Source organism: Terrapene carolina, unplaced genomic scaffold, assembly GCF_002925995.2.
Source record: "Terrapene carolina triunguis isolate 2854851 unplaced genomic scaffold, T_m_triunguis-2.0 Scaffold122, whole genome shotgun sequence".
Taxonomy (NCBI): domain Eukaryota; kingdom Metazoa; phylum Chordata; order Testudines; family Emydidae; genus Terrapene; species Terrapene triunguis.
This window is the reverse complement of record NW_020664473.1, coordinates 1643327-1656501: the sequence shown is the minus strand read 5'-3', so window position 1 is coordinate 1656501 and position 13175 is coordinate 1643327. Positions and strand designations below refer to the sequence as shown.

Here is a 13175-nt window from a genome sequence, read left to right as displayed (position 1 = left end):
AAGCTGTATCCATCCACACCAACATTCCAATCATGTGTATTATCCCAAAGCTTCTTAACCCTTTACAGGTAAAAGGATTTTGGAGTCTCTGGCCAGGAGGGATTTTATAGTACTGTACACAGGAGAGCTGTTACCCTTCCCTTTATAGTTATGACATGCCCCATCCCTGGCTTCTCATCCCAGTCCCATTCTCTTCCCCTATCTCAGTCTCCCCTCCTCAGGCTTCTCATCCCAGTCCCAGCAAGTTCCAGTCTCACTCGGCCAGACTCTCATCCCAGCCTCCCCCTACTGGCAGTCCCAGTCTCCTCATCCAGCGAGTCCCAGAGTGCCACCCTACCCCAACTCCCTGTCCCAGTTTCTGCCATCCTCTCAGTCTCTTTGTCTCATTCTACTCCCCTCCCTTCCCTGCAGGTCCAGCTCATATCCCCTCTCCATTTAATCAGGCAGCGTCCTCCTCCACACTATGTGTGTTAGGTGGGAATTGGGAGATGAGGAAGGGTCATTAAGAGCATAGCTCTTAGTTGAGGTGCCAGAAGTACAATTGCAGGGCAAGTCCTGCTTAGCCCCAGGTTGGGGCATCCCCAGTGCATATAGAATCTTTGGAAATTTAGCCTCTAAGTTTGAGGAAATCAGAACTGAGGATGTATGAAAGGCTTATAACTTCACCATATTGGAGCAGGCTTTCACAGGTATGACAAAAGGCACATCGCTGATGCAACGGTCACCTGCCAACCCCACCATATTTTAAGTGCCTGATCCAAATCATGGGAGAGCTAGAGCTTTTCAAAGAAAAGATCACCAGAAATTATTTTTTACCATGGCAAGACAATATATTTTCCCTTAGTCTTATTCTTGGAAATGGCTTTATTTTAGCTAAAATACATAAATAAAAAAATCAGTCTGAGGTAGCTACCAAGCTCACCAAATTCAGGCCAAGCAGTTAAAGTTTGGCAAAGTTATAAGCAACTGAAAACAAGGTTTTATAGTGGAAAGAGTCCAGCAACTGTATTTACAGGTGGAGCTATCATCCCTGCCTACAATTCTACATATAGCCCAATCCTGAAACTGCATTAAGTTGCCTTGAATTCAAGCTGCGATGTTTTATGGATTTGTATCTAAGCCACTCTAGAAGCATATCTGATCATAACTATGGGCAACACCCTGATTTGTTAAGCAGTAACTTTGATTTTATACTATATCAAAAAATTAAATTATCACGTGTACAGTAGTCTTGTAACATAGATATGTTTCTTTCATTTTTAAAAGCCAGTCTTTTGTTAGAGAAGATTCATAGTAAGACAGAAGGATTTTTTGCATATCCTTAACGAAAATCTGAACTTCATTCATTCATGTTTCAGGAACAAAGTTTCTCTATTCATACAGGCTGCGAATGTCAAGTTTCTATTCAGAAGACATTGCATGGTGAAAACCTAAACCATTAAAAATAGGGATTTTAATGGTAGTGTTGACACAGTGTTAGCTACACTATCACAGATACAACTCTTTGATGTATTATTCCCTTATGGTAACAGACAGCATTGAAGCTGCCCTGTAATTTGGCACCTCAGTGCTTCAATATTAATGTAATGTGACAATGCTATTATTTTTGCTATTTTCCAGGCCATAATAGTGGTGTTTGTTTCCACAAATATGACATTATGCTCACTAATGTAGTTACACTTATGGACTGTGGTGGTGAAAACAGATGTAAACTCATAGAAAGACTCTTGTACAATACAGCAGAGCATTTGATTTGGGTTTTTAGTTTTTGCTGTTGTTGCCAGAGTCATTTTCAGCCTACTCTTATGAAAAAGCTGAGTGCCCTGGAAGGACAGTTTTCACTCCACAACCTGCAGTTACTAATACTTAGGATATTTGTGATGTTTTTTCTCAGAGGAGCCAGGATGCCAACCATTTGTAAGAATAGTCATTAACTGTCCTTTTTGCACAGTATTCTATGTAATCCTATTTTGTGGGAACATTTTCTAGTGGCCTGCTTTGCACTTAACAATATAACATTTCCAACATACCACATCTACAAAGCATTGCTGCCCTGCATCTCCAAGTGTCATATCATAGCAGAAGTAGTGATAACCTCCTCCTCATCTTGCGTCAAGACATCCCTACATTGTTTCTCTTTCAGTAAATAAGAAACAGCACCATGTAGCGTGTCCCTCCTTGTGCCATCATGGGCATTAATGGTCCGCATCTGCCGTATATCTGTTACATTGGATGCACTTAAAGAGTTTCTACTGGACTGAACATTTTTACAGATTCTAGTGATATTCCTGAATATGGTCCCCTATGCTGTAAACTGAGACATGCTGGCATGAATCAGTTTTAGCAGAGGATATTAGCTTAACTCTTCCAGGAAGTACCGTACATTCCCTGGGTGGGATCACTAGAATCTTTTCCTCCCCACTTACAGATACATATAGGACATACTCAGGTTGTCAGAGGAGGAGACTGCTTCATGCTTTGCTTATTTTGAGCTGAATTTTGATATCCTTAACTTATGCTAAATAGCACTTTACTTCATAAAAAATCTCTTACATGCATATATATATATAAAAAATATGGTATTTCTGCATAGCTATCACAACTGTATTTTTCTGTACTACTTTTTCCCATTTTCCATTTCCTCTGAACTTTATGCTGAGGAAATTAAGGACCAGGCAAGATGTATGCAAATGAAGCCTAGAGATGACACGATGTCAAACTTTCATGAATTGAGGTCACATTAGTTGACACTAGTTGAGCAATGGTCTCAAGTTGCAGTGGAGGAGGTCTAGGTTGGATATTAGGAAACACTATTTCACTAGGAGGGTGGTGAAGTACTGAAATGGGTTATCTAGGGAGGTGGTGGAATCTCCATCCTTAGAGGTTTTTAAATCCGGCTTGACAAAGCCCTGTCTGGGATGATTTAGTTGGGGTTGGTCCTGCTTTGAGCAGGGGGATGGACTAGATGACCTCCTGAGGTCTCTATCAACTCTAATCTTCTATGATTCTATGATTCTATAACATACTGAAAATATCAACCTAAAAAGAGCAACATCATTTGTACAAATTTCAAGAAATATATTAACTAAGACTTGCAAGAAAAGTCAGGAAAAGTAGCTAGACAATGTTTTTGTCTTAATCCACTGAAAAATAGTAAGCTTTTACATGCTACACTTATCGAATAACATACTTTATTTTTTTATTTTTCACATTATTTTGATAACTTTTAAAGAGCTACCTACCTTAAAATAACCCAGCTTTTTGTTACTCTAATATGCTACATGCACCATTTTGATATACTAAGCTTTCTGTTTTACTTAGGTTTGTAAATATGAAACAGGCAAATCCAAATTTACAAACTAACAAGTACAGAAATTTTCTTATGTAAGAATACTGGGGCAAATCCTCAGTTCCTGTAGATCAGTGTAGTTCTGTTGGCTTCAATAGAGCAATGCTAAAATACACCAGCTGAAGACTGCACTTATTATGTTTTAAAGTGCACTTTATTCTTCAGCAACAAAAAACTGTTATTACTAAAATCGTATAAGACAATTCTGCTGTCTACAACTGATCCAATTTTTTCTTGATATCAGTGTAAGCTCAGCTCAGTTAAACACTACTGAATTTTACCCAGTGTTTTGAGATCTGTGACAATATCAATATCAATAAGACACCTAGGAAAGTATACATGGCATCCAAATTAGCATAAAAATAAACTGTCTTTAGTAGTACAAGAACCCCACCCATTTTACCTGCACTGCAGGCCTCTGAAATTTGGAATTGTGTGTCTGAAGGCCTAAAGGTAGACTCTCTCCTAAATACTTTGAATCTCCCATTCTGCATTCTATCAGAAAGTGCAGATCTCGAGAACTGGTTTTCTTCCACTTTTGTGATGGGAGATCATGAAAAAATGGGTATAGTTGGGGCAACAGTTAAAAATAACAACAAAAAACCCCAACAGTGGGAATCTTATGAGAATCTTTTGCCATAAATTTTCCATATATTTTAATTTCTAATCTCATAAATGCTTGGGACCTACCCTTTGAACCAAACATTGTTAACTCTTTTGAGATAATCACAGTTACTATGCTGGTCTAGAACTTGTCCAATAAAGAAATGAACTTTGTTGTAGACTGGACAGCCAAAATTGCATATAGTAGCCAAAAAATGCGTGACTAGATATCTATATTAACTACCTTTCTACCATATTTGGCAGGATATGGAAACCACACTCTCATTCAAATACATGTACACAACAAGTGAAAATCAAGATGCCAAGTCTGACTGAAATGCCCTTCTTGTAAATATGCAAAGGTTTCCAATAATCAGACATCTCAAATGGGGTAAAGTTTAATCCTCAGTAAGAAATCTTGACAGTTTCTATAACCAAATAGGCCTTATTCATTGCTGCATTATTGCAATTTCACACCAAGCTAACTCCAGTGAAATCAAGGGGTCTAGACTGGCGTAAAACCAGAGCAGCACACTGGTGAAGCAGGTCCCATATTTATCACAACTTCCATTTGTACTTGAGAACCAGATGGTTGGTATAGGATATTTGTGATTATTCAGATGAAATTAAAAAAAAAAAAACCTAAAACACTTGGAGTGCTTTTTATTTGACAGAGCTTAATGTGTCACCTAAAGAAATCTACAAAGAAAGATAATGAGCCTTGTCAACTGTTTCATAGTAATTACAGCTCTCATGAGATAAAGTTACAAAATTACAATATAGCTTAAGATAATAAAATGTGAAAGGTTTTTTTTAATCAGAAAAAACTATTTGTAATGTTTATGAAAGGCTCATTTCAAATAGGTAACCATCAATGCATTAGATATGCAATCAAGTATAAAAAACCCAAATTCTTTCACAATGTTCGATGTAGTATTGTTGTCCCCCATTTATACTGTAATGCTTCATCACGTTCTTCCTACAAGCATCATAGATTTTCTCAAAGTTTTGCCAGTTCAATTAACTATATAATATTAAAATAATACAAATTTCAGACACTTGCTTTAAATACTGCCCTAGGGCTGTAAGGTTTTTAGATGAGCATTCTCTAATATACTTACGGTCATTGCACAATGGTCCACTAAAGGAGGTCATACTGCAGTCACAGCTGAATCCATCCCACTGCTGCAAGCACACTCCTTGGTTTGCACACGAATCCTCTTGGCATGTGGTGCTGGGGCCTGATGAGAACATACAGAAGCAACTAGAATTTTGTATTTCAAAGTAACATGTTTGTCTTTGGATCACATGGTAGTTGCCAACATCTTAAATCTAATGAGCAAAGGGATCTAAAGTAGAATTTATTTAAATATTTCTGTGTTACGTGGAGGCATATAACATTACAAATCTTTTGTTTTGGCTCCAAGAATGACAGAACAGAATTCATAAATATAAAGAAAACAAACAGACGCAAGAGTTAATCCAAGGGAAGTAGAGATGTTAACACTGTAGCAAGCTATGGTTAATTTCACATCACATCATTAACAGGCTAAACATTTTTTTCCATAAAATTAATTTATTTATTCTTTTTCCTGAACATGTGTTCCAATCAGCAAAACCAGGTACCATGGAAAATGGGAAATAAAGCTACATGAAACAAGATCAGAAAATTAAAAACACACTAGGAAATGAAGCTACATTGTAATGTACCTGAAATCCCAGAAAGTACTTTAAAAAGGAGCTGAGCCTAAAATAAAGAGGAGTTGGGGGGTGGGTTTGCAGGAAGGAATGTTGGCAAGTATTGATTCACATGCTTTAATGATCCCATGCAGGTTCTTTTTAAAACAGAAAATAAATAAATAAATCAGAGTACTAATGAGCTGGCATGCCCAAATGTGACACACATGAAAAACAAAGCTATTCTATTTCTAGAGATTCATAACTAGACCACTGAAAAATAAAAGAACTTTTTAAAAGGTATGATCAAAGCACTAAAGCAATCACTATACAAACATATTCAAGACTGAAAGCCTTTATGCAAAATATGCTGTAAAATGAAGGTTCTTGTATCATGTTTAGGGGTAAAAAGGGAAAATCTGAAACAAAACAACACACTTTATTGCAGGAAATGTACAGAGCATTTATTGTAGAAATCCAGCTGTGCATTCTGGGTTTCAGTCTTTTTTAATACACACAGGGCTATCTACCTTGCAAATCAGCTTTCATCAATGCAACTTTGTCAGCAAAATTAAAAAAAAAAAGCAAAATATATTAAATGTTAGTAAGCAATATTGAAATGGCAGCAAACACAGAAAAACATTCAGAGTAAAGTGCATGCTGCTGTTAAAGAGAGAAAGAAATGCCATATAACACAAACAAATTAATGCTAATAGCCATAAATCTCTAGGCAAGCCAAAATGAGAAAGCAGTAATTTGCCAGTATTTTACTGCAAATATAATGGTTAATTGAGCTGATGACATGTAATGAAGGAAAATTAAAAGGTTTTTTTTTCTTCTTCTTGGATAGATGTGAATGCATTAGCAAAGTGAATGCATGGCTGCATCCTGACTAGTCATTTGTCATGTTCAGATACAGTGACTTCTACTGTCATTAGCACATTATCCCTTCCCATTTTCCTCTCTTTTAGACCTTTCTGTGTGACTGGGAGAATTAAGATAGAAATATACATCATGAACCATATATTGACTTGGATCAACATACACAGATCTCCCATTGACATACACTAATGAAGGAAATAATATGGTCCTAATCCTTATAAAACCCTTTTCAGTAATTTTGGAGACAGAGACATCCACTTAAAACTTTAAATTTTTAAATTAAATCCCAAAGAAAGCTCCTAATGTGGAATTTTCTTATCTAATCTTATAAGCATCACTCATTTGGGGGTATTTAACAAGGCCCAAAATCTGTGAGATACTTAATCATGTGCCCAGTTTAAAGCACATCAATGTGACCAGTCACATGCTTCAAGTTAGTCAAGTGCTTAAGTACCTTGCTGAATTGGGACCCAAAAGATCGTCACAAGACTAGGTCTAGCAATAGAGTATACTATCAATCACAGTTTAGCCAAAAGTATTAATTAGCTCTGATATATTTAGCCTGTATACTAAAATCTGAAATTTAATGCATCAGCTGGTGATCTGCATTCAGAGAAGAAGGGACCTATAGGGCAGCCATTCCACTTTCTTAGCAATCTTGAGTTCAAAAGTTTTTCTTTAAACATTTGGGCATTGCATCATTCTTTGTATACATTTGGGTATTATGATGGTTGACAAGTCACACACATTTTTTTTTTAACCAGAATCTGCTACTTGGACACCTTACAAAAATGAAGTGAAAATATCTGTAGGTGTTTAAATGCTATATATTCATGCATTTATTTACACTTTAGTTATGCAATGTTAGATCTCATCATCAAATTAAAATTAGAAAAAAGTCATGCGGAATTAAAGTAGAAAAACACAGACACCGAGGCAAAAAAAATAAAATAAAGTGAATGCTAAAATGCATGGATGTAGAAGGAAATACTTTTTGCAACTTAAGGAACAATTGCCTTAATGAGTTTTTACTATTGCTCATATCATTCTGAGTGTTTATCGCTTTGCAGCTCTTGCATATTATGTGTAAATATTTCTCCAACAGAATTTGCTAAGAAACACAGATTGGTTACAACTATATGACTGGTTTTAAGTGTAAATAATATTTTTAAAAAAATCATACTTCCTGACAGAATAAAGTATGTTTAACTGAAGCTAGAAATTGTTAATAAATATTACCATTGGGTTCATAATTTTATGTGCATATTATAGATCTATTTTTATTTATCTAAGCTACTTAGTAAGATGCTATCATATGCAGCTTTGAGTACTTGTGGTATAAATATAATTTTGTTTCATCTTTGTTGTGGACTTTTTAAAAATTGATTGGATTTATTTCTTTGCATGGGTAATTAATTTTATATCTGTAAAGTAAGGACATGGATTGGTTTGGGAGTTACACATTTAACACAAAAGCTTCATACTACCTAGTGGTATGTCTTGATGTCTTGTGATACATCAGAAAGGTAACTCAAAAGTTACCTTATGTCACCAATGTCCATCACCATGTGTGCTGAGGAAAATATTAAACTTTTCAATGGGAGGCCCTGATCCCACTTCAACTTGAAGTCTATGGAAAAATTATTGAATTCAATTGAGCAAGATCCGGCCTTAATGACGAAACCATAAAAGTGACTGTTATGACCTAGCTTTCGGTTAATTATTCACAGGTCTATTTAGCAATGTTTTTATAGTTCTAGCTTTGTAGTTTCTTGTCATTGAAGATTTGTCAACAAAGAGGTACCCACAAAGTTTAACTTTTATTCAAGAACCAAAACTACATGGAGTTCAGGCATTTGTTTTGGCGGCAACCGTGAATTCCTGTGATCATTAAAATCTTGCCTTGTCCCACCTGCCTACCTGCAAAAAGTATCACAAACCAGGCCATGATCCTGCAAACACTTATGCACATGTGTTACATTAAACACATAAGTAATTCCACTGAAATCAATAGGATTTCTCATGATAGTAAAGTTAAGCATATACATATAAGTGTTTTCAGGACAATAGCCTAATAAATAGAAGCCCTGATCCTGCAGTTGATAGCGCAACTGGGTCTCTGAACAGACATAGGAGTCTATCACATGCTATCAATTGTACGATGGGGACCTAAGTGAGCATGTACAATTCCAATGCTCACAATTTGGTCAAAAGTCTCATGATATTTGGCATTTTTCTTAAAGTCCCAACTCATAGAGTCAATTGATTATATGATCATCTTAAAGTAAGTTCCTATCTCTTATGATTAATGGAGAAAATATAGCTCAGAAACCAGAAGGCAAGTACAAATATTATCATTTTTAAGCCAATCTCATGATCTTTGAATGCCTAGGCTTGGCAATATTGCAGTCTTCTCACATAGGGCAGAACTTTAAGAAGCTGACTGATCAAACACGAGCAGCCATTCTTCCTCAAAAGGAAAACAGATCATCTAAAAATTAAAGCTGTCAAATGATTTAAAAAATTAAAAATTATTAAATGTGAGATTAAAAAAAATAATCATGATTAATCGTGAGATTAAAAAAATCACAATTAATCGCAGTTTTAATTGTACTATTAAACAATAATAGAATACCATTTATTTAAATATTTGTATATGCTTTCTACATTTTCAAATATATTGATTTTATTTACAACACAGAATACAAAGTGTACAGAGCTCACTTTATATTATTTTATTATAAACAAAAGAAATAGTATTTTTCAATTCCCTCATATAAGTGTTGTAGTGCAATCTCTTTATCATGAAAATGCAACTTAAAGTGTAGACTTTTTTTTAATAAAACTGCACTCAAAATAAAACAGGTTCATTCAGTCCTACTTCTTGTTCAGCCAATCTCTAAGACAAACAAGTTTGTTTACATTTTCGGGAGATAATGCTGCCTGCTTCTCATTTACAATGTCACCTGAAACTGAGAACAGGCAATCACATGGCACTTTTTTAGCTGGTGTTGCAAGGTATTTACGTGACAGATATACTATACGTTCCCATGTCCCTTCATGCGTTGGCCATTATTTCAGAGGACATGCTTCCATGCTGATGACAGTTCTGTTCGACAACGATCCAAAGCAGTGCGGACCGACACATGTCCATTTTCATCATCTGAGTCAGATGCCACCAACAGAAGGTTGATTTTCTTTTTTGGTGGTTTGGGTTCTGTAATTTCCGAATCGGAGTCTTGTTCTTTTAAGACTTCTGACAGCATATTCCACACCTCATCCCTCTCAGATTTTGGAAGGCACTTCAGATTCTTAAACCTTGTGCTCAGTGCTGTAGCTATCTTTAGAAATCTCACATTGGTACCTTCTTTACGTTTTGTCAAATCTGCAGTGAAAGTGTTCTTAAATTGAACAATATGTGCTGGGTAATCATCCAAGACTGCCATAACACAAAATATATGGCAGAATGTGAGTAAAACCACAGAGCTGGAGACATACAGTTCTCCCAGGAATTCAGTCACAAATTTAATTAACACTTTATTTTTTAAACAAGCATCTTCAGCATGGAAGCACATCCTCTAGAACGGTGGCCGAAGCATGAAGGGGCACGCAATTGCTTAGCGTATCTGGCAGGAAAATACATTGCAAAATGAGCTACAAAAGCACCATGCAAATGCCTGTTCTCCCTTTCAGGTGACATGGTAAATAAGAATCAGGCAGCATTTACAGGAGATAATGCATGTTTGTCTTAGTGATTGGCTGAATAAGAAGTAGGACTGAGTGGACTTGTAGGTGCTAAAGTTTTACAGTTTTGTTTTTGAGTGCAGTTATGTAACAAAAAAATTTAAATTTGTAAGTTGCACTTTCATGATAAAGAGATTGTGGTACAGTACTTATATAAGGTTAATTGAAAATTACTATTTCTTTTGTTTATCTTTTTTACAGTCCAAATATTCATATTAAAAATAATAATATAAAGTGAGCACTTTGTATTCTGTGTTGTAATTGAAATCAATATATTTGAAAATGTAGAAAACAACCAAAATATTTATAATAAATTTCATTTGGTAGTCTATTATTGTTTAACAGTGCGATTAACACTATTATTAATCACAATGAATTTTTTAAATTGAGTTAATTTGTTTTGAGTTAATCAATTGAGTTAACTGCAGTTAGTTGACAGCCCTATTACAAATGCTATTGACACTACATGTTTAGACTGGACTATATTTTATTATCTAGGTATGGATAAGAGCTCGCTATTAAATACTTATGCGCAGGTAAGTAAACATAGGCTACTGCTGTCTGATTATCTCTCATTTTATATGACAATAAACTAGGTTAAATAATCAGTGGTGTTTTCATTATTCTGAAGACTTCTTTACTGAGGGTTCATCTCTTTTATACAGTCTAAGTACATAAACAGGTACTTAGGGTTATTTTAGTTTAAGAATGAGTGTGAAGGAATGGTAGGCATGTCAGTCCCAAGGTGGGGGAGGTAATATGTTTTATTGGACCATCTTCTGTTGGTGATAGAGACAAGCTTTTGAGACACACACAGCTCTTCTTTCCTTTCTCAGACCTATAGAAGACCTGTGTGGCTCAAAAGCTTGTCTCTATCACCAACAGAAGTTTGTCCAATAAAACATATTACCTCCCCCACCTTGTCTCTGTGAAGGAATGAAACAGATGGTAACTAAGATAATCAATGAGTGTTTAGTTGTCTATATGGTGACTCTAGCAAAATCATATTTATGGATTTTATTTTCTTACATTCTTTTTCTTATTTTTATTCCTTTCAAATATATTTTTGGCATGCTGTATTATTTCTAGTACATATTAAATTAAAATTAATATGTATTTTATTCATGGGCTTTTCTGTGGTGCTTATCATTGTCTTTACTGCATCCATCACACACATACTAACACTGTTGCCAACTCTCTCAACATTATAAGGAGTCTCCTGATTTTAAACTACTCATGATGCTATTAATGGCCCAATCTTACTAGCTTGCTTTTGTCTGGATCTAAAGCCCTTTGTAATCTATGAAAAGACTCCCATTGACTTTAATGAGCTTTGGATCAAGCCCATTAACCAAAATCATTGCTGAAGGTAAAACTGACTTCCTGCTGATTCCTATGGGAATTCTCCACGAGGACACAGCATAGGATGGCCCTTTAAGGGAGGTGGGCTCAGCCCCACCCATGACTAATTAAGCTGCTTCTCAGGGGATGGGTTTGAGACCAGGCATCTGATAACAGCCTGCAGGTAACCTGGTCCTCAGATAAAAGACCAGCAAGCATCACAGTTAGGGAGAAAACTGAGGGGAGTAAGTAGGAGGCCAAGGACTAGGGGAAAGGACCTGGAAGGGGGCTTTCCACATCAGCTTGGTGGGTGAACAGGGGCTCAATTCACAAGAACTTTTAAGCATCTAGAAAATCACTGGGATTCACAAAGCCTGAGTGCAGAGCTCCTGCTCTCTATACAACAAACAGGGAAAGATAGTCGCCTTCAAATGGGATTCCCAAAAGCCAGCATGCTAGGAAGCTCCTCACCTAAGAGAGCTAATGGGAGATGCCAAACTGTGGGGTGTGTGCTAAGCCTCACCCATCTCTCAGAGATAGGTACTTAAGTCCAGGCTGCAGGCAGGTGTTTCCCTCTACTGGGGAGTCTCAGCTGCAAACCCTCTCTGAGTGCTAGGCACGTATACTATTTTAGCAAGCAGCCAGAAGAAGAACCTCCCTGATAACTTTGAGGCTAGTGGATAGAATACTCACCCGGTAGACCCATCTGAGTGGGAAAAGGGATTTGAACTGAGTTCTGCCATCTCTCAGGTGAGTGCCCCAACAGCTGGGCTAAGGGATAATTTGATGTGGAAAGGGGGACTCTCTCATTCTCTCCTGTTGAAGCTGTTCCACTTTGTATCAATAATTTTAAAAGGTCATCAGAGCAGGGGAATTAGATCCTGGATCTCCCAGGGGAGTGCTCTAACCACCTTGATACAGAGTCATTCTCATGCTTGTTCTCTCTCTCTCTCTGGCCCAATGTTGAAGCTATGTCAGTGTGGGTAAATAATGAGAGACTCTCTCAGCCAGAGAGAGAAAGAATGAATTAAGCTTAAGCAATTAATGAAAAAAAACAAACATTTTCTTGATCTGAAATTCATTGAGAGAATATTAACACGGAACACCACGATGCCATTTTTGTAGTTGCTTTTCAAAGCAGAATGGTACTTTAGTGAAAGTAATGTACTGGAAGACAGTTGCTAAATTCAGAATGATGTGAATGAAGTGTATGTGGGGACATAGAATTGATTTAAACTAATATCTTAAAGTGAAAACTATATGGAATGAGGCTACTGGAGGAATTAGAGATAGATCCAAGCCAAACCCTTAAACATGAACACACTAGTACTATAGACTCTGAAATCAAGATCCACATTTTATAGCTGGAGCCCATCTGCACTCATAACCAAAACTGTAATCATCCAGGGCAAAGTCCTTGTTTTCATATTCAAACAAATCTTTTGGGGCCTAATTCGGTCCTAACTTGCATTCCACACTATTCCACTGGAGCCAGTAAAGCCATACAGCATGTGAGACAGAACACAGTATTAATTTCAATGGATAGGAAGATTTACAACCAAAAAAATCATAATCTAAG

At 36.4% G+C, this 13175-nt stretch overlaps 1 protein-coding gene across 21 annotated transcripts in view; it reads right to left on the bottom strand.

Annotated features, from left to right (window-relative positions):
- LOC113406698 (neurexin-1) overlaps window positions 1–13175 on the bottom strand; it is a 1188348-nt gene that overhangs the window by 551918 nt on the left and 623255 nt on the right. For 19 of the 21 annotated variants that reach the window (XM_029911749.1, XM_026652587.1, XM_026652590.1 and 16 more), the window contains one exon: window positions 5074–5193. In XM_029911749.1, the coding sequence (XP_029767609.1) occupies window positions 5074–5193 (120 nt within the window). Of the gene's footprint in view, window positions 1–5073; window positions 5194–6159; window positions 6187–13175 lie in introns of all 21 variants that reach the window. The other 2 variants (XM_026652589.1, XM_026652606.1) reach the window with 1 other exon arrangement.